We start from the raw sequence: 26,017 nt of genomic DNA on the forward strand, positions 1-26,017 counted from the left end.
CAATTGTTCTAATACTCCTCTATTTTGCTGGTAAAATCTACTGAAAGTGATTGAAAAACATGTTAAGAATCACGTAAGATGACATGTCATCAATAGTCTCTCAATGAATGAACACCAACTCAATTTGGGCAACATTCATCCACCTAAAACCTCAAAAAGAAATGCTAAGAACACTCGCTTTTTAGTCATATCTCAAAAATTCACTCATCTATTAGGTGAAACTAGGGATGACAAAATGGGTTGAACCCGTCTGGTTAGCCCGTTTAACCAGCTTTTTTTAGCGGAGTGGGTTGAGATTTTGAACCGCCCATAGTAGGGTGTCCGCTCCGCCTAACCCGCTAAAAAGCGGGGTGATGACTGGTGGTCCTGGTTGACCATTAAAAAGAAACTATCTTTTTCACTTGTTTTTATTTAGGCTTAAGTACAATTTTGGTCCTCCTATTTACATATATTTTAACTTTTGATCCTCCTTTTTTTAAAACCAACCTTTTTGTCCCTCTATTTAGAAAGTCAACAAATTTTTTTAACCCCCTTTGTTTTTAGTGATCCCCCCATGGAAGAATAATTTTCATGTCATTATGGTTGTAATTAATATTATTATTTATAAATTAAAATATTACAAATTAATTAAGAAAGTTATCATTCATCATCTTCATCATCAATATGAAATTCATCACCACCTCACCACAAGAAAAAAAAAGATTCATCACCATCAACGAACCGAAAATGGGAAAAGCACAATGAAAAAAAGATTCATCCCCATCATTTCCAACAACAACAATACCAAATTCAAATTAATGGACGATTTCAATCACCGCCTCTCCGACCTCTCCACTTCCATTCAATCGAAAAACTCACCACAAAATCCCATATTCATCGGAAAACTCCTTCAATACAACGCGGATCCTGTCATCATCAAATTCCTCTCAAATTTCGGCAGCGGAACAACCATTGGAGCCACCAACTGTGACATTCCAAATCTCGCCTCAAATTCCAACTCATCAACTCAATTAATTTACTCAACCGTTATAGCATTTTACCCTTCCAGTAACATCACTCATCACCATCGATAATGAATTCATGACCTCCGACGATAATACCTTCATTTCACAACTTCTTCCGGTGATATAAATGTCCAATAATGCCTTTAACTCAGCTACATTCGGTGGCAAAATCAAGGTTCCCACAGTTCATTTGATGGCTTTGTTGACTCAGTTGGACCCTCCATCATCCGGGTTGTTTGATCTGAATCTAAAAGACTCGCTGAAACATCAATTGTTCGAGTTTCAAAAGGATAATAAAGCTCCGTTTACTTTCTCCAAGCACATTTGCACCATATTTCTTCAGCATCATATTCTTCTTCTCACTAATTGAAGACTTGAAGAATGGAAACAGTTTTGGTAGCATCAACATCCATACCTCCTCTTTCTCATTATTGTATGAACCCTAAAATTTGTATTTCAAATCAAAGAAACCTTCATCAATGTGCTTCTAGGTTGGTGAATGGTGATGATGATGATGGTGGTGGTGGCGGTGGTGGGTTTAGATCTATATATGGTCTACTATGATGATGAATGTGTTTTGGTTTTTTCAATTATTAATAATAGTCTTTAATATTTTAATTATAAATAAAATAAATAGTCATATTACTTACAACAATAATGACATGAAAATTCTTTCTTCAAACTCACTAATGCCAAGTAGATTCCACATCATTAATGAGTGCGTCATGTCACTAAAAAGGAGGAGGAGGAGGAAAAAAAATTGACTTTCTAAATAGAGGACCAAAAAGTTGATTTAGAAAAAAAAAGATCAAAAGTTAAAAACTATGTAAATAGGGGGACCAAAAGTAGATTGTTTGCAAAATCATGAAATCCACTTATGAGTTAAGAAATTTGTCTCTTTATTGTTACCACATATTCTCATAAAGTAATTGTCTCATTTGGTTTTGAGATAATATTATGGAGAGTTGTGGATATAGTAAGCTCAGTGGGAGTAAACTTATATTTCTAGTTTATTGTGTCAATTATATTTTATTTAGTTAACTATGATATATATATTTGTTATGTGAAACCAAGAAAATCTCTAACAAAAGTTTAGCGATGAAAAATCTTGGGGACACCTCTTTTGTATTAGGCATTTCGATAATCAGAGATTCTTCTCAAGGTATCATATAGATATCACAAAAGAGTAATATCAATAAAGTTGAAAAATGAATTGACATAATTTATGGGTGACATATCAACCACCAAGAGAGACTATTTAGTCTCAAATATTGCCCAATAGAAAATTTGTAAATTCATAAAATTAAGTATTTTCCTACGTTTTGCCTTGAGGACTCTTATGTATGATCTTATTTATGTGCATTTGGAAATAGCGTATATAATCAGATTGTTTGGCAGATACTTGTGGATTTCAAAGCTTGAATTTTTGAAAAGGCAAGCATAAGGATTTTTAAAAGAGAACAAGAGAATTCATGCTCACATCAGAGATCAGACAATTTGGAGATCATTAGTGTGTGAGACTCTTGCTTTTGGATGTCAGTATATAATATCAATCTTAACTCAGGAAATGATTGTAAATATTTATGTCACTTGGTTGGATATAGTAAAATTGTATCGATAGACCACATAAGTTGTATATTGACATAAGTTAGTCATATGATGCTTCAATAACAAATATTTAAGGTTCATTATCTTATAGATTGTTGTTGTTTAATGATAGAACATGTAAAGACAAAATTTATGCTATCTGACCCACTAATAAAAAACATGACACATAAGGTCTTTCATATGGTTGTTGTCATGTCATTAAGGATGTCTTGTATTAGTGGGAGTCTCTTACTTTATGTTCTATACTTTTGTTCTTGGTTTCGATACAAACTTTATGTTATGATTTTCTGTACAAATAAAGTTCATGAGGCTATTGTTGTTATAACCATTTATGTATCATTTATGCAAATATTGAATTTGCAACCTTCAATTTGATCTCAATAAAGACTTTAGTTGAACCAGTTGGAAATAAGCATGAATGTCGCTCATCCATATCGATCTATGCCATCAAGTGCATTGATATGGTGGTCGTTGGGGTTTCGTCACGTTACGTCAGTGATCACAACCGCGGTGGTTCCATTATTAATATATGAGGTGGACCGGATTGTAAAGTTGAAATCCAAAGAATAATGGCATTCAGACGCGCGGCTAAAGAATTCTGGTATAATTATTAAGATATGTAGTCAAGTGGAAGATCGTTGAAATATTTTATTTTTTAATTACATTCCAATATCATTATGTAGGCAAATATTGTGATAATAATTATATTAGCTATTTATCATTGTCAAGCTTAATTGATTGTGATAAAATTAAGTAATAAAAATATTAGATTTCTATTCATATAATTAATTAATCAATTAATTGATATGGGACTTATATGAGTGTATGCCTGGATGACCCATTAACAAAACAATGGAAAACCTAATGGTCATCATATTATAAGAGGCTATGGTCTCTAATATACCGTACATGACAAAACTCTCCATTCTCCTCATTTGAAGAGAACTAGAGGCATAAAAGTCGGTTGAGAAATAATCAAATCAGCCGCTGCTAATCTTTGTTGTTTGTTTTAGATCCCCCCTTCCTCTCCTCCCTCAGATTGTTGGTTGAGAGGGTTGTCATCAAAGCTTCACTAGGTATTATTTCTAATACATTTAATTAGTAATATCATTGATAAATCAAACATGTTATATATCTGATCATAATCATGTTCAATATTTTTTGAATATTTTTTATGAAATCTGTTCTTATTTAGACCTAATTTTCATGCCCTATTTTCTCAAAAAAGTTCTCAAAAAAAGGTTAGGAGAAAGAGACAGAATGATAGAAATTGTGGAGCTGAAAGCCAGGATATCCCCATACTTAATGACCAATGTTGACAATACGTACCGTGAGACTTGAATATGATTGGTGACATATCTTGTTTTTATTTTACATACTATTGAATTTAACGCGTTTAACCACTGATGATTTTGTTTTGCATCCAAACTCTTTTCGTGATCAATCTTTGCAACAAATGTACAAAGACAGTGACAAAGCTCGTGAACTCGAAATGGCACAAATTTGCAATTGATACTATGGGAAAAGGTTAGTTTATTCATCGAATTTACTTGTTTGCATGTGTGGTTATGCTTTGTTTGAATTATGTCGGCGTCGATTGTGACCAAAATTTGATCCTCATAAAATGTTAAATCAGTAATTTTGAATATTATGATGATTTCTTTCTTCTTTTATTAGCAAAATCAAAAGTGGCGCAGTTTGTTGTCCGCTAGCCTTCTATTCAAGTGTAAATAATGATTTATATATAATAAAAATTCAATTAAAATGGAATTAGTGACTAGTTTACATTTTTTAATAGATTTTTCGATCTCTTAAGATGCCCTAACCAATCTTATAGATTGTCTTCTTACATAAGCGCTACTTTACAATTAGTGCTAAAAGAAAGGAGGTATTTACAACATTCTATAATATTCCTCCTAATAGTCTCTTTAGCATTTTTTCTTTTTCTCAAAATAATTGTCACTTTACAATAACAATACAACATTTATTATTTTTTTCCATCATTATACCATTGTTTATTGAATTTCATCCAACTTAACTACTACACTAACTACAATTAATAAGAATATTTTAGTAAATAATATTAATTTTACCATTGAAATCAACACAATTAATCATTTCCTTAATAATCATGCATAAACCTTAAACGATTATAATTTAGAGACCAAGGGAGTCATCAACTAACTAGATACGTTGGATTTTTAAAATAATCCACCATATATTATACATACATATATATGAGTTAAATATTTCCACAAAGTGTCTACATTTTTTTTAAAAAGAATAAAGAGCCCACTGTAATTTACATTTACAACTTATAATCTTGAGTGTGAAGTGAATCCCAAACACTAGTTGGATTGAGAAACTCAATTATTATTGTTTTTTCTCTATAGAACTATGACGACTCAATTATATATAAATTTCAACGTATAGGACATGCACATCATTTTACCTATAATAATTTTTTTGTTGGTGACATTCAAAACCGTAGACCTTGCATATATTATGCATTGTCTATATCAACTGAGTTAAGTTCACGAGGACTACCTATAATATAAATAACATGAAAGAAGAATTGAAGAACTACTCAAACTCACTCATATATATTCTTCAGAATCTCCCAACAGGAGTTGAAAGAAAATAAAACAAACACGTGGAACGACAAAGGAGCAGCAGATTATCATTGTAAAACCTTTGTTTGATATAGGATCCTTGGTATTTAGGACACATGTGAAGATGGACCCCATAAAATGCATGCATATAAACAATATTAACAAAACATAGAAAATTGGAAATTCATTTCGTGCGTCTATGTGTGGAAAACAGAAAGGAAAAGAATAATTAGAATATGACATAAGGTATTTAAATTGCATTTAGAAAATTAGAAATAAGACAACGTACTTGGTGTAGAAATATAGGATTCCTCAATTTTTGTGCACAATAATATGACAAATATTTGAGCATGTCGTGTGTCTAGGAGGAGATTTGGGCTCTGATTGGTAAAATTAGCGGATAACTGATAAGTTAGTTGATAGCTGATAGCTGATAACTGATAGCTGATAAGCTAATTATGGTGTTTGGTAAAAATAGCGGTTTAACTAGCTGATAAATGTAAAATTACATAAAATGACATTATTAATTCATATAAAGTTTATATAAATTAATATTTAAAATATTTGATAATTTAATTTTTTTTTAATTTAATATATGTTTATATATTGTTAAATTATTTTTTTGGTAAAAAATTATTTTCATTTTATTTCATTAAATTTCCAGTTTTTATACTTTAAAAGAAACTAAAGTATAAAAAATTATTTTAAGAATAAAATAAAAATAAGCAATTCATAAGACTAAAGATGTTAAAAAGAACGAAGGATAAAAAAGAAAAAGAACAACGAAAATATATATGTATCCGTATACGTATACGTAACATATACACCTAACAGTAGAGCTGTCAAAACGGGCTGCCCGGCCCGCGTCGGGCCTGTCCATGACGGGCTCGGGCTTTGACGGGCCGGGCCAAAAAGGCCCGGAAGATAATCGGGTTCAAAAATATTTGTCCAAGCCCGGCCCTTTACGGGCAACGGGCTTTCGGGCCAGCCGGTTACTTAAATCGTTTAATTAAAAAATTACACTAAAAAATACAAATCAATGCTAAACTTCCCAATTTACCAATGTTAATTTGTCAGGTGCCAAATATTACATATTAAAGTAGACATTGTCAGCAAATTACATTCAAATCCACAATAATACAATCAAAAGTGCAACATAAAGTTTAAAACAGGCAGAAGCTAAAAAACTGCTATAAAGTGCAACATAAAGTTCAACATAAATTGTCTCCAGAAGCTGCTAAAAAAACAGGCAGAAGCTAAACACACCAGAACACAGCAAAAGCTGCTAAACACACCAGAACACAGCAGAAGGCAGAAACTGCTAAACACACTAGAACACACCAGAAGGCACCAGCCGCACCTCACAGTCACACAGCAGACCACAATTGACAGAAACAAAACAGCACCGCAACAGGCTTCTAAAAGTGGAACAAAATATATGAATTTACACAACATACCATCAAAATTCATAACAGGGAGCTAATGGCTTGTTCCTTCTTGTGAAAAATCCATATTTTCTTGTATGATGACTTCCTCCTTATCTTCTTCTTCATCACTATCACTATCATATTCTACAAAACAAAAAATGGTAGTATATCATAACTTGTAATATAAATAATTATTTAATTGCAAATAGTTATTCTTGAATTAAAACCATACCATCAAAACCATGCAGCCAACTACGTGCACACATGAGAGCCTGAACTGTTTCATCTTTCAAAGAGCTTCTATATTTGTTCAAAACTCGAGCACCAATGCTAAAAGCGGATTCAGAGGCCACAGTTGTTATTGGAATGCTTAGTACATCACAAGCCATCTTTGCAAGATCAGGGCATCTACGACTTCTCTCCTTCCAATAAGCTAATATATCAAAACCAATTGATGGTGGAAGTCTTTGCTCGGATAAATAAATATCAAGTTCAGATGTTCCCGCAACCGTAACCGCTTGGCTTTCATGCTCTTCAAACTCCTACCAAATAAAAAAGCAATTGAGTTAAGAATCGTGTAAATTGACAAATAAAAATGCAAATGAATTAAGAACATTGTAAATTGAAAAAATGAAACTAAACACAACTTACATCGCATACATACAATGACTTTGCCATCTTTGCCTTGCCTCCTCTAAATGAAGATTGTGCTTGATTTGAATGTCTTGCATCAGAATCGGAATGACTGCCATTTTTAACATACTCGCCATACAACCTGGTCAAATTATCCCTCACAACTTTCACCTTCTCTTCAACGTGTAATGGATCAGTTTGTTTATACGCAAATGACAAGAAATTGAGCTTCTTTGTTGGATCTAGTGCAGCCCCAAATTTCAACACCATGCTATAATCACTCCAAGCCCTTCATTTTTCGGGCTTTTTCGGCCCGGCCCGGCAGGCCCGGCCCGTTTTGACAGCTCTACTACTCACATTAAACTGTCGTGCTTTTTTTCTTCACAAGGTTACTAAGAAAAAACTTGAAAAAGGACATGCAATTTAAAATCAGAAAGCTAACAATCAAAAAACATGTTTAGACCTCTAAAAACAAACATGAATAAACCAAAGAACTGATGGCTCACCAAAGAACTGAAGATGATGAAACTTGCGATGTGGTGTGGTGGTTGAGGATGGTGGCGCGACAGCAGATCTACGGTGGAGGAGTGATGTGCGGCGGCGGTGGAGGAGACAGCAGATCTAGGGTTCAACTTCAACGTGGTTTTCTTTCTTTTCTTTTCTTTGTGAACGTACGTGGTAGACGAGAGAGAGAATGAAGTGAATTAATTGGTTTCCTTGTTTGTGGGATTTTGGGTTGGGCCGCTTTAGCCTTTAGCCAAACATAAATTTTTTTTCCTGGTGCATGAGCTGGGCTGGGCCGTAGAAAATTAATCTTAAAAAATTATTATAAAATAAACGGGCTACCCTCGGCCCGGTCGGGCTAGCCCGCAACGGGCTCGGGCCTCAACGGGCTCGGGCTAAAAAGGCCCGGTTTTAAACGGGCCAAAAATTTTATGTCCAAACCCTTCATTTTTCGGGCTTTTTCGGCCCGGCCCGGCAGGCCCGGCCCGTTTTGACAGCTCCATTGCATTGAGAGAGAAACTAGAAAACGCGTGAAATTAAATTTTCAACTTTCAAGGGCTATAAATATGTTACCCTCATGCGTATCGTTCATGCAAACAAACTGTCCAGCATATCAAAGGTGAATTCAATCTCTATTCAATTCTATGCTCTCAAAATTCAATGCTCACCAATATTTTTTTCCTTATTACTTCCTCCAACTTTTTATCTCTATTGACTTATTGTACTTGTTTGTTTCTTCTAACATTAGTTTCTCACTTGTGTTAGTTCACTTAATCTTTGTTTTACATGATTTGTTTTTCATTTGGTTCTTTGAAGTACTTAACCCACATTATTTAATCAACCAACAATAATTTAATTAATCAATAATTTACTTAATCATATCACAAATTAATTTAATTTTTTTGTACTTGTAATTTGCAGGAAATTTTCACATGAAAGGATGAAGATTGAAGAGTGAAGACCCAATCTACAATCACATACACACATTCTTATTCTCACTCCTCTTTATATAAATTTCATCCACAACTCAACAAATCAACCAACATTCTCAACCTTCTTTCATCTTTCTCACTCTTTCATACAAACAAAACAACATTAATATGAACAAACCACTCAACCTTATCTGTCTCTTTTTTTTCCTCTTCTCATCTATCACTGTAAGAATCTCTCTTTTTTCATTCTCATTGTTCAAAGTTTCAATTTTTTCAATTGTTTTATATTAACCATTGTGATATCTAAAATGGGTTTTAATCAATTTTCATCAATGCAGGTTGTTTCCGCCGGAGATGTGGTCGCCGGAGACAAAAATCCGTTCACACCAAAAGCATTTCTGAATCGGTATTGGGATAAAGAGATCCGCAACGGTTTACCGAAACCTTCATTCTTATTCTCCAAGGCTTCACCGCTATCTACCGTGGAAGCAGCGACGTTCGCGAAGCTAGCTTCCGGCAACGTGCTATCCACGCGCCTGCCGGAGTTTTGCTCGGCCGCGAACCTCCTCTGCCTCCCGGAAGTAGCCCAGAGTCTCGAAAAGCACGGAGATGATGTAAATTTCGCCATTTACAGAGACAAGAACTTCACCAACTATGGAACGGATCGACCCGGTGGATTCGACTCGTTCAAAAACTACTCCGACGGAGAAAACGTTCTGGTGAACGATTTCCGTCGTTACAGCCGAAACTCCGCCGGTCATGAAGAAACTTTCACCAGCTACGCTACAAATGCCAACGTCGCCGATCAAAGCTTCCACACTTACGGCGCCGGAGCCACCGGCGGCGGCGGCGAGTTCAAAACATACACAACTCAAACCAACGTTCCAAACGAAGTTTTCACTTCTTACTCCGATAGTGCCAACGGAAGAACACAATCCTTCAACTCTTACACAGAAAACGGTAACAGCGGTCAACAATCTTTCACTTCATACGGTAAAAACGGTAATGGCCCCACTGAAGAATTCACCAACTACGGAACAAGCTCCAACACTGCTGGATCGGGTTTTTCAAACTACGCCGAAACCTCAAATGCCGGTAACGACAGTTTCAAAGGTTACGGCGTAGATATGAATAACCCGACAAACAGTTTCTCTAACTATGCTAACGGTGGTAACGGTGCAACTCAAACGTTTTCAACTTACCGTGAAAAATCCAACGTTGGTGCTGATTCTTTTACTAGCTATGCAAAAACCGCAAATGCTGCGAAAATTGGTTTTGATAACTATGGGAAATCTTTCAATGAAGGAACTGATACATTCACAAGCTATGCTAAAACATCAACTGGTGAAACAAAGGTTGGTTTTAAAGGTTATGGTGTTAAAAATGATTTCAAAGAGTATTCAAAAGAAGGTGTTTCTTTTGCAAAGTACACAAACGTGAGTTCGAGTTTAAGTGCTTCTGTGGAAGTGAAAAAAATTGCTGTGAGTGGTAGTTTGGTAAAAAAATGGGTTGAACCTGGTAAGTTTTTTAGAGAGAAAATGTTGAAAGAAGGTACGGTAATGCCTATGCCTGATATTAGAGATAAATTACCTAAAAGGTCGTTTTTACCCCGGAGTATTCTTGCGAAATTACCGTTTTCGACCTCGAAGATTGATGAGATGAAGGGGTTATTCAAGGCTTCGGATAATGGTTCAATGGAAAAGATGATGAGGGATTCATTGGGTGATTGTGAGAGAGTTCCTGCTAAAGGTGAGACAAAAAGATGTGTGGGGTCTATTGAGGATATGATCGACTTTGCAACTTCGGTTTTGGGTCGAAATGTGGTTGTTCGGACTACTGAGAATGTAAATGGGTCGAAGAAGGATGTTATGGTGGGTCGGGTTAATGGGATTAATGGTGGAAAAGTGACCCGGTCTGTTTCGTGTCATCAGAGTTTGTTTCCGTATTTGCTTTATTATTGTCACTCGGTTCCTAAGGTTCGGGTTTATCAAGCGGAGCTACTTGACCCGAAGAGTAAAGATAAGATTAATCAAGGGGTTGCTGTTTGTCATTTGGATACTTCTGATTGGAGTCCAACTCATGGTGCTTTTATGTCTCTTGGGTCGGGTCCGGGTCGGATTGAGGTTTGTCATTGGATTTTTGAGAATGATTTGTCATGGACAGTTGCTGATTAAGAAGCTTGTGAAGAATGAGAAAAAGATGAATGGTACAATAGATAAAAATCAAAATTGGTTCTTTTTTTCTGCTAAAAAAACCAGCAGTTAGAAGAACTCTTTTGAATTTTAAGTTTAAGTAATGTAATTTTTTATTTTTCAATTTTTAGTTTGATAGAAAAGTTAAGGTATGGTATTACATTTGGAATTTGGAAGAAGGTATATTATTATATATATTTTATATTATAAGATTATTAATTGTAAGTGTTTTATGGCTTGCTTGTTTCCCTAATGATGGGAAGCAATGAATCAAGTTGAGAACAATGCAAAGCAATGAATCAAGTTAATTAAACTTGTCACTGTTTTGTGTTTGTTTTTTTGTTTCAATTATTAAGTGATTCGATGGTATTGGTTAGAACACGCAAGAACAAAAATTCATGAAGAGACAAAAAAAGACATGATACAGATGATAAATTTTAGAAGGGGGAGAACAATTAGAGGGACACGGAATTGGATTTTCCACAAATATACAAAGCCATGTGAACTTAAAGGATGAGGTGGTCCTTAAACCACCCAAAACATGCTCTTGTATTGGTGTGACAAAGTTCACGGGACATATATTGTTGCCCAATGTCCAAATAAGAGTAAGAGATCAATTATATTTATATAAATAATAATAAGTGTAAGTCTATCTGCATTGTCTTCAGTTCTAAGATTAACTCAAAAATAGTAGAGGTGAAATTGCGAATTTTGTTCTCATTCAACAAATTGTCTAATCACTCTTTTTTTGAACTTTTCCTCCTTTAAGAATATATTACATTATTTAGTATATTTTTAGTTTAGGAATGACTCAAATTCACTATTTAAATGGACAAGTTTATTGTAACATTTCTTCAAAAAAAAAAAAAAGTTTATTGTAACATCACAGACTTAATTACACATGTCATGGTTTTGTAAACTAAAAGTTGATTCTAGTATTGAACTGTCAATACCAAATAGTAGCACGAGTACAAATTATTTATCGTGATACAGGTTTGGTTTTTTGTATGAAAAGCTATAAACTATGATATAATTTTTTTTTTATTTAAATCATTATTTAAAGTTCTAAAGAGGAAGCCAAACATGCTATACATTATTATTCAACATATTGTAGGGACCTTTTGTCAAAAAAAAAAAACATATTGTAGGGACCCTGTGAAATTGTAGTATCTCTACTTCAATTTAATGTCCTCTGTAATTCGTAAATCGTAAGAGTTCATGTTTTGCTTCATAATTTTCATTTTGGAAACGTGAAGATTGTAATTTATGATAAGTAAGTTTGCACAAATTAATGAAGTTATTGAATTTGTTTCATCTGTTTTCTCAACCGTTTCATCTATATTTTCTTTTTTTGTCAAGTGTTTTATCTATTTTCTACTATATTACTTTTAATTATTTATCATCTCAACTCACTTATTTTTCTCCATGAAATATAATTAGGAATACTTTAAAATAAACAATATTAAATACTATTTGAAATTTGAAAACAATTAAAAAATAGCAAAAAATGTTATGAAAAAACACACTTAAAAATAAGCGGAAGGAGCGACATATTTTGAGCTCCGTTATAAAATTTTAAATCATATACTCTATTTATTATAAAATAAATGTTATTTCAATTTTTTAAATACATATTAAGAAATATAAAGATTAAAAGAAAGAGAATTGTTATTTAATTACTGCAATAAAAAAATGATTGGTTCACAATATTGATGACATCCCAAAATTTTGGAATTATTAAACCTGTAAGATTCCAACTTTCCCATGTGTTTGTTTGGTACTTATAACGATATAACGAGAGTATACACTATTTCAACAATTTATGTAACGATTTTATCACAAAAAACTTGTGGCTAGGGCCCCTATGTCCGCAAAGATATATCAATGCATATGAAAACATGTGAACAATGAACAGCATTAATTGTTAACCATGGTGTAATTGTTTAAGGTAATCAAAACCAAACCGGTCGTCCGATCAGTTATCAGAAATCGGACTCATGCTCGATCTTGATGAACTTGAGAAACAATGTATTTGAGAACCGGTTAAAATTGGACAAAAAGCGACGGTTGATCGTTTGATTATTTTTTTTATGTGTTGATAGTTTGATTTTAAATGAATTGATTATGTAAAATTTGTTTTGCCTAAAAATGAGCTGATGGTAAAATGATTTATGTTTTAATTTATTTACGTAAAAGTGAGTTGACCAACATATTTGAGAGTTAAAATAAATTATTGATTTAAAAGCTCTAATTTCTAAATTATAGTAAGTCAATTCTAAAAACTTTAGAGCAACGATACATACTTCCAAAATCCCTCTAAAAATGAAAACTTTTTTTAGAGAAAAGACCAAACATAACATACACTAATCTAAACCAAATAGGAAAATCCATGGCTGTGCTTTTTACAATTTTGCCCTTAGAGGGGTATTTTTGTAAATTAGTAAATAAACATCTCCCCACTATATATAAGAAGCTGTAAGAAAAAAAGAAAAAAACAAAAGAAAAGGGAGAGAGAAACGGGAACGGAGGAAGAAGGGGGGACGGGAGGAAGAACGGGAGAGGAGAGGGACGAAGGGAGAAATCACCGCCGATTAACGGGTCGCCGCCGATTAACGGGTCACCAATTCATCAAACTATTAGCTTGCATGTTTAGGGAAGAGTGATCGGCGAAGAACTCGACGGCGGTGGGATTGGATTGAAGGTGATCGGCGAAAATGAGAAGGTGAGATTATATACTTACCTAATTCATGCATGTTTCTTTTCTGTGATATTCTTTTTAGTTTCTTTGTTTTTAATCGATGGTGAGGTTTAAACGGGTCCTCATATGTTTTGTTATTGTTGATGTTGTTGTTAGTGCCTTGGTGGTGGTGATAGTGAGTAGATGGTGTTAGATTGATTTGAATTTGGTTTTAAAACCCTAGGTTACTTTGATTATTAGTGAGCATTGGTTTTTGAGTTTATGATTGTAGATTTGGAGTGAAATTGAGGTGTATTTGATCTATTTGTTGTTGTTGTTGTTGTTTGTGGCAGTAGTGGATATATGCTGTTTGGATTTGATTATTGATGTCGTTGGAACCGATACCGTTGAATCGAAAAAGTTCGTCATTGAGAGAGAGGAAGCAGGGGAGTTCAGAGTCTTTAGGATCAGTAGGAAGATGGAGAGGTTCACCGTCACCTTCTCATCATAATCGACGGCCGCATGAGTTTAATCGGTCTGGTGATTTTCGGAGACTGGCAGGTAGTTATTTTGAATATGTGTTTTATGGTTTTGGTTGTAATTTATGATTGAGTTTTTGAATTTCTTTGATTTTGGAACTAATTAGTATATTATATGATTTACTATTTTAGGCATTGTTTTAGTTTTTGACGAAATTTGAAATTTGTATTTGATTTTTGTAGGTGGATTTAACACAGCTCATGTTGCTGCTAGGTAAATCTTTGAACATATTTTCAATTTTTTTGTGTAATTAATTTTTTTTATGGTTGAGTTGATTCCAAATTTTGAATATCAGAGCCTATGATCGACCTGCGATTAAATTCAGGGGAGTTGGTGCTGACATAAATTTCAATTTGAATGATTATGATGATGATCTTTAACAGGTTAGAGAATTTTCAAGTATACTTGATGAATGTGAAACTAGATGGATTATATCATGTAATTTTTCGATGTTTTGTTACTTAGACGAAGAATTTATCGAAAGAGGAGTTTGTGCAAACACTTCGTCTACAAAGCAATGTTTTCTCAAGAGGGAGTTCGAAGTACAGAGGAGTAACACTGCACAAATGTGGCCGTTGGGAAGCTCGAATGGGTCAATTCCTTGGTAAAAAGTGAGAACCTATTTTTAATTTAACTGAAGTTATTTAGAAGTAACTTACCAACAAAATTGTGCACGGTTTAGTTTATATTGGCTTTGTATAGTTTTGCTTGATATTGAAACATCATGTATCTAGCTAATGTAGTGTAACATTTTAAATTGTGGCCGCGCCATGGTCTGTGATATAACAGAGAATTGCTGCATTACATGATGCAATCTACAAGATGATGCTTTGTTCTTGCATCCTTTCTATTCATTTTCTTTCCTGGAGGATGATGGTTACCCTGTTCCAGCTCTGATACATTAACTTTTTCCTGATACAATAACTTTGTTCAATTTATTTAAATGGTTTGGTGGCTCTCTCTTTGCAGGCCAAAACATCAGGAAGTTGTTTAAGGATGGCTTCATTATCAGGAAGCCAACTAAGATTCACTCCCTCTCCCGTGCTAGGCGCATGAAGGAGGCCAAGAGGAAGGGACTTCATGCAGGATATGGTATTTAACTATTTTAAACCTTGATAGTTTTAATGAATTGAAGGATATAGATTATGGCAAATCTCTGTTAGTTTGTAAGATAGTGCTTGTCTGCTTGTGAAGTCATCGTCATTTAGACATTATAGAATAGAATTCATTCTATTTTGTTTGCAAGATTAGTTAATTAGTTGTGCTGAGTATTCTAGGATATGAAAGTTATATACATTCTGAAACCTATTCCCCAACAGTAGAATTTTATGGCATTTATTTGAACCAAAATTTTAGAGCAACTTATTATTAACCCTATTTGAAGTGTATGGAGTGCAAGTTCAAAAACAAATAAACCAATCAGATACTTTATTTGGATGAGAGCAAGTTAGAATCATATGATTTCTTAATTTTGTTTTTGAACTGCATGTAGTGTGCAACTTTTGAATATGAAATGTTGTTATTTCTTATTTACAGATGTGTCGTGGTCGAGGACAGTGCTATAGGTCTAGCAGCCGCTAAAGCAGCTGGGATGAAGTGTATAGTAACAAAGAGCCGGTATATTTCTATTTACTGAATGGAAAGCAGCTTTATGTTTTTTTTATAGGCAGACAATAGTAAGTTATGTTAGTTTCCCGGATCAAATCCGAGATCTCTGACTTTAGACTCCTTCAATGTCCCTTAGCTCACCAACCGAGCTGCCTTCGTAGTGTGGGACTTCTAAACATGTAGTGACTTTTCATTTGACTTTTTCTTAATCTCAAATGCATTATGCAGGTATACGGCAGATGAAGATTTCTTAAATGCAGACGCTGTATTTGACTTCATTGGTGATCCTCCTGAGGAGAGGTTTGATCTGGCATTTTGTGGTAGCCTTCTTTAGAAGCAATATGTCAGCTAGCAAACTGTGAAGTGATGAGGATTTTGTATGATTATTCAAGTCTCCTTCACTATTTCTATCAGTGCTAAATTCCTCCACCAAAATTTAAGCATAGTCCTTCTTTGATGTTGAACATGAACTGAGGGTGATTGAGGTAATGAAGGGACTAATGGTTTTGTTGGTGCTGTTGCAGGAGCTGGTGTGGCAGGGGCAGGTTTTGCCGGAGCTTTAGGTGCTGCAGCAGGTGAATGAGCTAAAGTAGTGGTAAAAAAGATATGACCGAAGAGTACTAAAAGTATGAAGAAGAGAATTTGCTTCATCTTACTAGATAGTTTATCTGTTTTTGGAAAGGAACCAATGATAGGTAAGATTTTATTGCTATGAGTGTTTGATGTATAGTGTAGACACTTTGAGATTATTACTTAATAGTACTTGATTGGTGACCTTTTCTGAGGAATGAGGGACAAGTGATTGCTTTTTATTGAGGATGCTAATTGATGCAATGTTTAGTTTAGGAAGAAAGAAAAGGGGAAGTTACCAGCTTTTTCATCATATCATATGTCTGATTAATAAGTTGTGAGAGTGGAGATTTGACAGTGATGTATGCATGAACTTTAAATTTTGCTTTCAACAGACCTTAGAGTTATACAATCAATTATTTGATGCGTATGATATGAAAATGTGGTTAGAAAAAGAGCTATTGATCTGTCTAAGGTATAAGAAAAGGAAATAACCAAATTCTTTGTTTCATGTTGTAGAAGGTTTTTTCAAGAATTTATGATTTTCAATGTTTTTAATTTCTGGGATGAACAGATTCTAATTACAAGTGTTTGTTAGATACCTCAAAGGAGTTTTCTTTGTGTAAGTCCTGAATATGATTTTCTTCGTTTTTTGGTTTGTGAGAAATGAGTATTTTCTCGGGTGTAGACTGTATTATGGAAGTAGCTGTCTTAACAATTTTCTGGTGTATTTACTTGAAGAAGAATGTAGGTGTTTTGATATGTCTTTCTAGGATAAGCTTGTGTCCTTGGATTCTCTTCGAAGCTTTGCTTTTATCAATTGTCAAGAGACATTACTGTGTTCATTTGGTTTCCTTCGCTTTCTCTGCAAAAATGGTTTAAATGGTATTTTAAGCTTCCAAAAACAAGTGTAGAAGTGAAAATGCGTCGTGTTCATGAAATGCAGAATTTTCATTTTTGTGGATAATATGCTATATGGGACCCTAATAAATTTCCAATTTTAAACTATACAAAAATAAATGTTTATATGTTTAAGCATTAAATTTTCCTGCATTGCTTCCAAAGCTCACGGTGTCTTCCAATTAGTTAATGGTAAATCTTTGAGCTATTTAGTACCGACACTTCCGATTGAAGAGTGTCGGACACGACACGTCAACACCACACATGTTGATGTGGCTACATTAAATCATATCATTTTTTCAAATTATTAGTGGTGTCGATGTGTCAGTGTCGTTTTTGGTTTTTGTGTCTATGTTTGTGTCAGTGTTTCATAGTCTTCGAGATATTATTTTTGTCAGATGTTGACAATACCAGCTTCCAAATAGTAAGATGTTCATTTACTACGTAAAATCTGTTTCTGTTGTGGATCTAAGATTTATATGAAGCACCAGTTGAGTAGAAGCTGCATGACAGTGAATTGGTAAATACTTGCTTCAATCAGAAAGTCAGAACCTAGAAATTGTTTTGCATTCATTTGTGAAAACATTATGTATTATTCTAGCCATCATATTTTAAAATTTCTATTGTTACAGATAAGAGATGAGTGAGACTTAATTTAAATTATTATTTTAAAATTGATTCCAGAAATTTTCATTGGAAATTAAATGTGCATTTGTTATTAAGAGTCTATGTGATTATTATGAGATGAAACATAACCTTTAAATAAGATTAGAAGTTGTGATCTGCAGCGGCGATTGCAGCCACAATATTGATGCGGCAGCAGCCACAACCATATTCTAGCCCAATTGAAAGTTCCATCAGCTTTGTTTTCTTCATTTTTCTGCAATTGCTGGAACTGTTACCCGTGATACTTTTAGAATTTATTTAATAGTGAATGGTTTAGAAACTATAAAGTGGAAGTTCCACTATGCATATTCCATTTGCAAGTACGTAATTGCAACATATTAAAGTGGCTTTAATGCTTTTAGAATTCAAATTTGTACTGGACTCAAAGTGGAAGTTCCACTATGCATGTTCAACTTTCAAGTAGTTATTTGCAGCATATTCAAGCGACTTTAATGGATTTGTGTTGTTTACTGTTAGTTTACAATTTACCACATCTTATCTTTCTCTCATAGAAATTTGATACATGGTTGATTATTAATGACTGAGTAGTTTATAGTTTATTGCCGGACCTTCTTTTTTTTTTTTTTATCAAATCTTATTTTTGTTATATCACATTCTATTTTTCTATCGTAGGTAAATATTTTGCTGCATGATTCCTTATTTATATTTCAAGCTAACATTGATATTGAGAAATATAGAGTTTGTCTTAAATCACATTGATATTGTGAGATATAGAGTTTGCCTTAAATCACAAGCTAGGCAAATATGGTTTTTCTTCTTCCATCATTTTCATTCTTAGCAGCAGAAACTTTGGCATTCTTCGTGTGCTATGCATCACTTCCTTCGGTATCAATGTTGATTAGTTCTGAAATTTTCCCGTTGGAATTTATATTTGAAGAGACATAGTCAATGAAATCCAACCTAATTGTTTTTTTCTACATTTTCACAGTTTGAGAACTATTAGTGATAGAATTTTTCCTCATTATCCTGGAGACCAAATGAGTTAATTGAGCTTACAATTCCAAATAATTATTATTAGTGTGCTTATTTTTGTCATTGTTGTCATGGAATATATCTCATATTTTAACATTTCTTTTATTGAATATCAACTTTGGGAGAACAAAATAACTATTGGTTTGTGGACAATAAATATACTCATAGAACTTTATCCAGAAATTTATCCAGAAATTGTGCCTTTGGATTCTCATAGAACAAAAGATAATGTAACTGTGAGTCTGTGATGGTGCGCTTTCGGTCTTTGAAGTAAGTGAACGCGAATTTTGTTGTGATGTGTTATGGTTGTTGGTGTTAATTTGATTGAGATTTGGTGTATTTTTTTGTGTGACAGTTTGAAGGAAATTCGTCGTGGCGAGAAGAGCCAGAGTAAGAGATATCGTCCACTTCTCTTCAGAAAGGTGTAGTTAATGTGCCTGCATTGAGAAACCTGATTTTAGGTAGTTATAAATGAAGCTAAATTTTTACGCTCCTCAAATTTTAAATGTTTTACAGGAGGATTTGGAAAATTGAGGCAGCTTGTCTGAATAGAATAAAATCTGGTGACATCGAGGTACAGATTTCAATAGTCCTTCTCAATGTATGACCTGTTCGTTTCAGTAGACTTACACATGATCTATTTTTCAGGTTTCTGCTCTAGAGGATGTAATAAAGGAAATGAATGTGAGAGTCATGTTACTAAAATGGATTTCAAGGGAATAGATTCATTCAACCAATATAGCAATTCAACACACTAAAATGTAGTGCGAAATGGATACCTAAGGCCATGTATACTTCCTTTAGAGCAAATTACTTTCATTTTTAAATTTCAGAGGATCTTAATAAAATGTGGTTTAATACATTAACATTATTGCCTATAATTGATTTTGAAGCAAATTTTTTGATGATTTATGTTCCTAGATCAGTATTCTGGTTTCTTCTCTTTGTTTTTTGCAAGCTGAGATTGAGGGAATAATACCAGACAATCAAGATTTCTAAAACATGTTCCATTAGTGCAGTATTAGGACTTAACTAACTTATTGTTTAATTAGACAATTCCTAATTTGCAGTGATAAACTTTTTGTGCTTCTTATAAATGTGTCGTTAACTAGAACCATCAATTTTTTTCTTTGTTCAGGACTATTGAGTCGGGTTGAATAACGTAATTTTATATCATTGTATTTACATCTTTTTGTTTGCTTTGTTTGGATTGATAGGATTGATGCGTTGTGGAACACCGCATTGCTCGAGTAAGGAGTGGCGACGGGTAAGGAGAATGCAGTTGCAGCATTGCTCGAGTTATGCCGGAGTGGAGGTTCAGCTGCAATTGAAAGGATGGTTAAGGCACCAACTATTGCCGGATTACTTCAAACCCTACTATTTACCGGGACAAAGCGATCTAGACATATTCGCGGATGAAAAAATGCAAAGTACAATTGGAATTACACATATAGTTTTAAAAATGAGTGCAGGGCAACATATCAAAAAAATGTTAATTGGTCTATGTATCACGACTTTAGAATCTATGATGAGTGTTAAACTAACAAACTATGCATTCAATTATGTTTAACCATGTACTCTTGCATATTGATGAGATAATACTCCTTATAATCAACTAACTACATCTAATATTGCACTCTTTAGATATTAATCTAAGACTATTGAAGTTTTAAAAATGCAAAGTACACAATTTGGACTGTTATTTAAGGTAAACAAAAAATGATGTTGGCTGCAGGGACATATAGAAAAACCTTGGTCATCATACATCTTTGTTGTAACTAATAGTTAACAACTTAATATCTAATGGATTATATGAGATATCATATACTTGGTTTGTAACAGTATTTATTAGCGGATACTTGAACTATAACGTTTGCTTGAACCATAAAAAAAAATTGCATGAGAACCTTAAAGAGTGTTACAAAGAAACTTCTCTCCATTCCCCTTTATTTCAAGATTCAAGTAAATTTTGATGTTCAAAATGGCTATAGTAATTATCATCCATTCTTTGACAATTTTCTTTTATTCTAGGTTTTTTCCATCCTTTATATCATTTTTGAAAGAAAAAAAATCAAATAACCATGCGTTTAAGGACCCTTTTTTTATTGTTATATTAGATTAAAAAATAATTGTCATTACATTTTTTTTTTTGACCTTTTTTTTTATGAATATTAAGTTTGCATTTTCACTCATATTTTGCTCTTTCCCTTGATTTGCTAGAATGTGAAAAATGCAGCTATTTTTTTTGAAAAATACAACTACAAGAAAGACAATGTGGTTGCTTGATGTGCTTACCGGTCAGAAATACAATTGCCGCCTCATTACCACTGAGCGTAACAAGGCTAAAAAATCCTTGGGAGGAAGTTGGTTCCAGTTTGTTAGGGACAATCACCGACAAGAGGGCGACAAGCTGCTATTCGATTTTATCTTCTTATTTGTGCAATATTCGTTTTTGGGTGCTCAGTGGAGTCTTTGCAGGTCTGTGGATAGTCTGAGCTATGGTTTTGTATTTCGGTGGTAATTGCGCTTGATTACAGTCACATAATTCTCACAATACAATTTATGAAGGACAACAATTTACCAAAATTTGCACATTTCTCCTTCACAGCCAAATTTTTGAAAAATACATTATTCAACCCGTGCAAAGCATGCAACCTTCGTTCTCAAATTTACGAAGAATAACAATATTCCGTAATTTGAACATCTCTCCTTTAGAGCAAATTTTTTAAAAAATAATTCAACTTGGTTCCAATTAGTAATTTCATCTTAATTATTACGTTGTTTTCCTGGTCTCATGAACAAAATATATGCTCTTTTCATGAATCAAAACTTGGTTAGGCTTTGATAAATATTTCTAATGTTTGTGCAATATTCCTTAATTTGCTCATTTTTGGGTATAGAAATGTTTTTTTGTTTCTATTTATTTGTTCTTAAGTTACTATATATGATTTATAAAAACCAGAAGTTTTTGTCTCTTTCTTTTCAGGAGATGCTTTGAATCGATTGTTTATCCATACCAGGTACTCAATAGAATCTCTAAGTAAATCAGTTTCTCATTTAAAAGAAAAATTATCATGTGTTTGAGGTCATATGATGTCATGAGTTAGCTTTTTGCAATCAACTAAAGACAATTCACAAAATTATTGAAAACTGTGATCCTGCTCTGTTTATATATGACAAAATATTTTTGTAATAGTTCAATTTTTTTTGTATGAATTGATCATTTCATCTGCTGCATTTCTAATATTTATATGATATGAATGGTAATTAGATTCAGCTGTGTACTTATACAAGATTATTGGCAACAAAAATTGTGTTTATAGAAATAAACTACTTTATACATTCTACTTCTTTCCAAGGGTTATGTTCTAAAATATCTATATATCTCTGAACATTTTCAGAGAAAAATTCGTGTCTGCCATGAATTCTTTGAACACTACTTCAACAAGCTAAAGAAACATCCTTATGCATGGCTCATACATGAAAATGAAATAAGTATAAGAGTAAGGTTCGGACAATCAAAAAACCAAAATTTCATCACATCTGGTATAAATGTTGCAACAACATTTCAGTGGAACAAACCAACGAAAGTTACATTCGAATTTACCGGTAAATTCAATAGGTTCAAGACAGCTGTGGTCAACGAGAACAACGCTTCTTCTCAAAACAAAACTATTAAGCAGGAAGTCATTGAAATTGATTCAGATTCAGAAGACGATGAAGACTATTATGATCCTGATTTGTATCACTTCGCAAAAAAGGTCACTAAGCCTTGGGAAAACAGACTGACATCTCAGATGATGGTAAGTTACACCTACACTACTACTTTTATATTCAATTTTTCTAATTCTAACCATTAACTGATTCATATTATTATTCCCTCTTTAGCACTTCCCCAATAAAATTTCCATCAACGTGCTTCCAGATACACAACACAACATCACATTAGTGGAATGGAATACCCGAAAACAATATGAATGCAAGCTTATTACTTCTAACAGGGGTCCTAATGAAAAATATCTAGGAGAGGATTGGAACAAATTTCTAAAAGACAGCAAATTATGTGAAGGAGATAGATTGTTCTTTGAACTAGAGGATCCTCCGAAGTCATTATTTGTTGAGATTGTCCGAAACAATCTTAGAAACTAGGTAGGCAAGCACGCACAACAAGTGCTTCTATTTCTAATCCGTCATGAACAATTACTTTGGAATTTGCATTGTATAACTTTTGTTTTAGCTATTCAGCACAATAGACCCTTCTTGAACATGGTATGCTATGATTTATGCTTTTTTAGTTTTATATCAATGTAAGAATATCGTTATGCATATAATATCTATCTTCGCAATCACTTTAATTTTAAGTATTAATAAATACGTGTTTGCAAACAAAATTATCCGGAAAAAAGCAATGCACCCCGTGCGAAGCACGGGTTTGTAACTAGTTTAGTATTATAATTAGTATTTGTATTTTGTTTGGAATAATATATAAAAATGTTATTATAACAAATAATTGCTAACCACTTTTGTCCAACCCCAATTAGACCGTTAAACCTTGAATCGACTCGTTTAGTATTTGATGCTTTGTTAATCATCTTGCTATAACCCCAAAAGGTGGAAGCCTTTTCTATCTTGTTCTTTTGATACATAAAGCTTAAGGGTAGCATCCCTTACGTGTTTTTTCATTTGAGAAAGGCTAGAAATGCAATCTTTCCAACATTTTCACGAAATTCATGTGAGTTTTACTGCTTAAATAATGTTAACAACATATATTTTACCACACACTTTTTAATATATTTTTTTTGATTGGTTAAAAATTCACATGGGTCCCACCAAATTTATATGAAACCAACATAAATTGATGGGACACATGTAAATTTTAACCAATAAAAAAAAGTTTGTGTTAAAATGTGTGTTGTTAAGACTATCCTCAATGTGAAGTCTCAAATTTTGAGGACTTAGTACCTATTATGTAGAATTTTTTTTGAGGTCTTGTGAGATTCAAAGTCTCAAATAAGCACCTCATTCTTAAGTGAGACCCACATTTTTTTAATATTAAAAAAATAAAATGTAATGGTATAAAGTTATTGATAGTTGATTAATGAATCTCATTGGAGATATTTGTGTGAGATGTTAGGTTGAAGATATTGAATGCTTATTAATATACTACTTACTATTAAAAAATTATAAATAAGTAATATATACACGTGTGATCCATTTAAAATTGTGGCAGAATGAGAATGAATTATGCGTACAAGTTGTGGACCGTGCTAGACACATTATGGACGAATGGCTGGAAGCTCATTCTGATACGAGACGGCAGCACATATCAGTCTCTTCTGCTACTGTTCTGCACTCTAACACGGCTGGTCAGGAGCTGCTGCAGGAACCAGGTGTCCCAGCTATGATACGGTGGTAGAGACCTCTTCCGGGTCGAATAAAATGCAATATAGACGCTTCATTTTCAACTGATTCTAACCGTGTAGGGATTGGACTATGTTTACGGGACGAGGATGGTGCTTATATGTTAGCAAAGACCATCAGCATATCACCTTTAGTTGCTATCAAGGTTGGGGAAGCACTAGCTCTTTTTCATGCTTTACAATGGATACGTGACATGCGGTTTGACAACGTGGATTTTGTAGTCGACTCAAAAATCACAGCAGATGCTATCTTATCAAACAGAATGGGTGTTACTGAGTTCGGTCAAATAATTGCAGCATGTCAGAATACTTTGTCCTCCTCTTTCACAAACTCTAGGGTAGAGTTTAATCGGCGACAAGCTAACGTGGTAGCACATGCTCTTGCTCGTGAAGCCACTGATTCAGCTAGTCCCACTGTTCATTTTGATATACCTGATTGTATTGCTACTCTTATTATAAATGAAATGCTATAAGCATCTTTTTGTCAAAAAAAATAAAATTAATCTTACTAATTATTGTGCGACCATTTTCAAAATATATGACTCGGATGAGTTTCACCGGGAGCAGATTTCCTCCTGTGAAAACTTTCTCCAGTTTAAATTTATATCATTAAATATATTATCTCTCTTCATTTTGACATTTAATTCCTATTTAATTCCTCACATGTATTTATCATTTAATTGCTAGGATTCCACTGGACTCTCCAGTCACAGGAGAGGATCCAGTCCCAGTTTCACCAAACAAAAACGTGTGTGCTGGTAGAAAGAAAATATATATAGCACCTCTCTTCTCGTTTTATGTGATTAGTATAGCTACTACAGTAAAGAAAAAATGCTAACCACACATATTTTTACCGATGAAAATTAATATAGCTCACTTTAAATTAACTTGGAATATTATTCAAAAAAAAAATAACTTGGAATCAGTCAAATTTAGTGAATTTCTTTTGAATTTAACGAATAAGAGTGAGTTAGATTTTAGTGATTCTCATTGCAATAATGTGAAGGATTATACATGCCGTTAATTACCTAATATGACATTTGTTTATCACAAGCTGTCATATAATCCAATTATGCAATGATTTTTATTCGATGCCGGTAGAAGGTCATCTCATAATTTGGTCTTACTTATACGACTTATTGATCCGACAATGAGTAATATTTTTTTGAAAGAACCGTTAGTTCATAATTATATAAATATATAACAACATATAGATTGATTATTCCAAATAAATGTATGTTTTCCCTTGCAATCCCTACCCTATGTATGTATTTAAATTAAGCTTATGATTCGAGTGTGACACTTTCATATCTTGACTTGCTGGTGTAGTAGTTTGAACTTTGAATTAGGATCACTAATTCAATGCAATGTGCATTAGCAACGGTGTGAAAGCGAAAGCACAACGGTGCGTACCATGATTATAATTTAGATTCATAAAGTGGATATATCATATCGGTGATGACAGATAGTCATTGCATGTAGTTTGATTAGGAAGATGATTTCAAAGCAGTAATTAAATCTAAATTTTTCTTTTCAAATTGGACGTTAATTTATGTTTAGGACCGTTAAGTTAGGTAAAATAGCAAGCAAAATTCAACGCACTTTAATAAAAAAAATAAAAAATACAACTCAAAAAGTAAACTATGGTTAATGGAGCTCTTTTGCACTTTGATTTAAGAGTTTCTAATTCCACTCATCAAATAAATGATATGCAACTCTAGAGACTTAGAA

The 26,017-nt window shown here is 33.4% G+C and overlaps 3 protein-coding genes and 1 long non-coding RNA gene across 10 annotated transcripts; 3 read left to right on the plus strand and 1 right to left on the minus strand.

Moving 5' to 3' along the window:
* Positions 1-6,254: 6,254 nt before the first annotated feature.
* LOC146921065 (zinc finger BED domain-containing protein RICESLEEPER 3-like) lies at positions 6,255-7,601 on the minus strand. The gene is made up of 3 exons (XM_085714471.1): positions 7,303-7,601; positions 6,884-7,193; positions 6,255-6,795 (listed from the first exon to the last, which is right to left on the minus strand). The coding sequence occupies exons 1-3, from the start codon at positions 7,552-7,554 to the stop codon at positions 6,704-6,706; spliced, it is 654 nt and encodes a 217-aa protein (XP_085570597.1). The 5' UTR covers positions 7,555-7,601; the 3' UTR covers positions 6,255-6,703.
* A 777-nt stretch (positions 7,602-8,378) lies between these two features.
* LOC146921066 (polygalacturonase 1 beta-like protein 2) lies at positions 8,379-11,225 on the plus strand. Of its 2 annotated transcripts, none has more exons than XM_085714470.1 (3): positions 8,379-8,548; positions 8,710-8,945; positions 9,059-11,225. In XM_085714470.1, exons 2-3 carry the CDS (start codon positions 8,889-8,891, stop codon positions 10,892-10,894), a joined length of 1,893 nt encoding a protein of 630 aa, XP_085570596.1. In that variant the 5' UTR covers positions 8,379-8,548; positions 8,710-8,888; the 3' UTR covers positions 10,895-11,225. The 2 variants fall into 2 exon arrangements, with proteins under 2 accessions (XP_085570596.1, XP_085570595.1); XM_085714469.1 differs by having other exon boundaries at positions 8,379-8,407.
* Positions 11,226-13,403: 2,178 nt separating this feature from the next.
* LOC146921067 (uncharacterized) lies at positions 13,404-20,486 on the plus strand. Of its 6 annotated transcripts, XR_015011991.1 has the most exons (14): positions 13,404-13,634; positions 13,946-14,150; positions 14,312-14,342; positions 14,425-14,512; positions 14,595-14,740; positions 15,099-15,221; positions 15,666-15,746; positions 15,966-16,114; positions 16,262-16,432; positions 19,047-19,136; positions 19,222-19,288; positions 19,383-19,440; positions 19,515-19,655; positions 20,084-20,486. It is a non-coding gene; the product is annotated as an uncharacterized LOC146921067 (long non-coding RNA). The 6 variants fall into 6 exon arrangements; XR_015011990.1 differs by lacking the exon at positions 19,047-19,136; XR_015011994.1 differs by lacking the exon at positions 19,047-19,136 and having other exon boundaries at positions 13,405-13,634; positions 15,966-16,037.
* Positions 20,487-21,138: 652 nt separating this feature from the next.
* Positions 21,139-23,131, plus strand: LOC146921068 (uncharacterized). The gene is made up of 4 exons (XM_085711237.1): positions 21,139-21,344; positions 21,829-21,886; positions 22,268-22,669; positions 22,755-23,131. Exons 1-4 carry the CDS (start codon positions 21,139-21,141, stop codon positions 23,013-23,015), a joined length of 927 nt encoding a protein of 308 aa, XP_085567363.1. The 3' UTR covers positions 23,016-23,131.
* The last annotated feature ends 2,886 nt before the right edge of the window (positions 23,132-26,017 follow it).

This window comes from Medicago sativa, chromosome 5 (assembly GCF_051527215.1).
Source record: "Medicago sativa cultivar Bolivia chromosome 5, Bolivia_mono, whole genome shotgun sequence".
NCBI classification, from domain to species: domain Eukaryota; kingdom Viridiplantae; phylum Streptophyta; class Magnoliopsida; order Fabales; family Fabaceae; genus Medicago; species Medicago sativa.

Coding starts and splice junctions, on each gene's coding strand:
- LOC146921068 (XM_085711237.1), top strand. CDS start 21,139: ATGTGGTTGCTTGATGTGCTTACCGGTCAGAAATACAATTGCCGCCTC. Junction 21,345..21,828: donor GCTCAGTGGAGTCTTTGCAG/GTCTGTGGATAG, acceptor TATAAAAACCAG/AAGTTTTTGTCTCTTTCTTT. Junction 21,887..22,267: donor CGATTGTTTATCCATACCAG/GTACTCAATAGA, acceptor GAACATTTTCAG/AGAAAAATTCGTGTCTGCCA.
- LOC146921066 (XM_085714470.1), top strand. CDS start 8,889: ATGAACAAACCACTCAACCTTATCTGTCTCTTTTTTTTCCTCTTCTCA. Junction 8,946..9,058: donor TCCTCTTCTCATCTATCACT/GTAAGAATCTCT, acceptor TCATCAATGCAG/GTTGTTTCCGCCGGAGATGT.
- LOC146921065 (XM_085714471.1), bottom strand. CDS start 7,554: ATGGTGTTGAAATTTGGGGCTGCACTAGATCCAACAAAGAAGCTCAAT. Junction 7,194..7,302: donor AGTCATTGTATGTATGCGAT/GTAAGTTGTGTT, acceptor TTTATTTGGTAG/GAGTTTGAAGAGCATGAAAG. Junction 6,796..6,883: donor TTGGCTGCATGGTTTTGATG/GTATGGTTTTAA, acceptor TTTGTTTTGTAG/AATATGATAGTGATAGTGAT.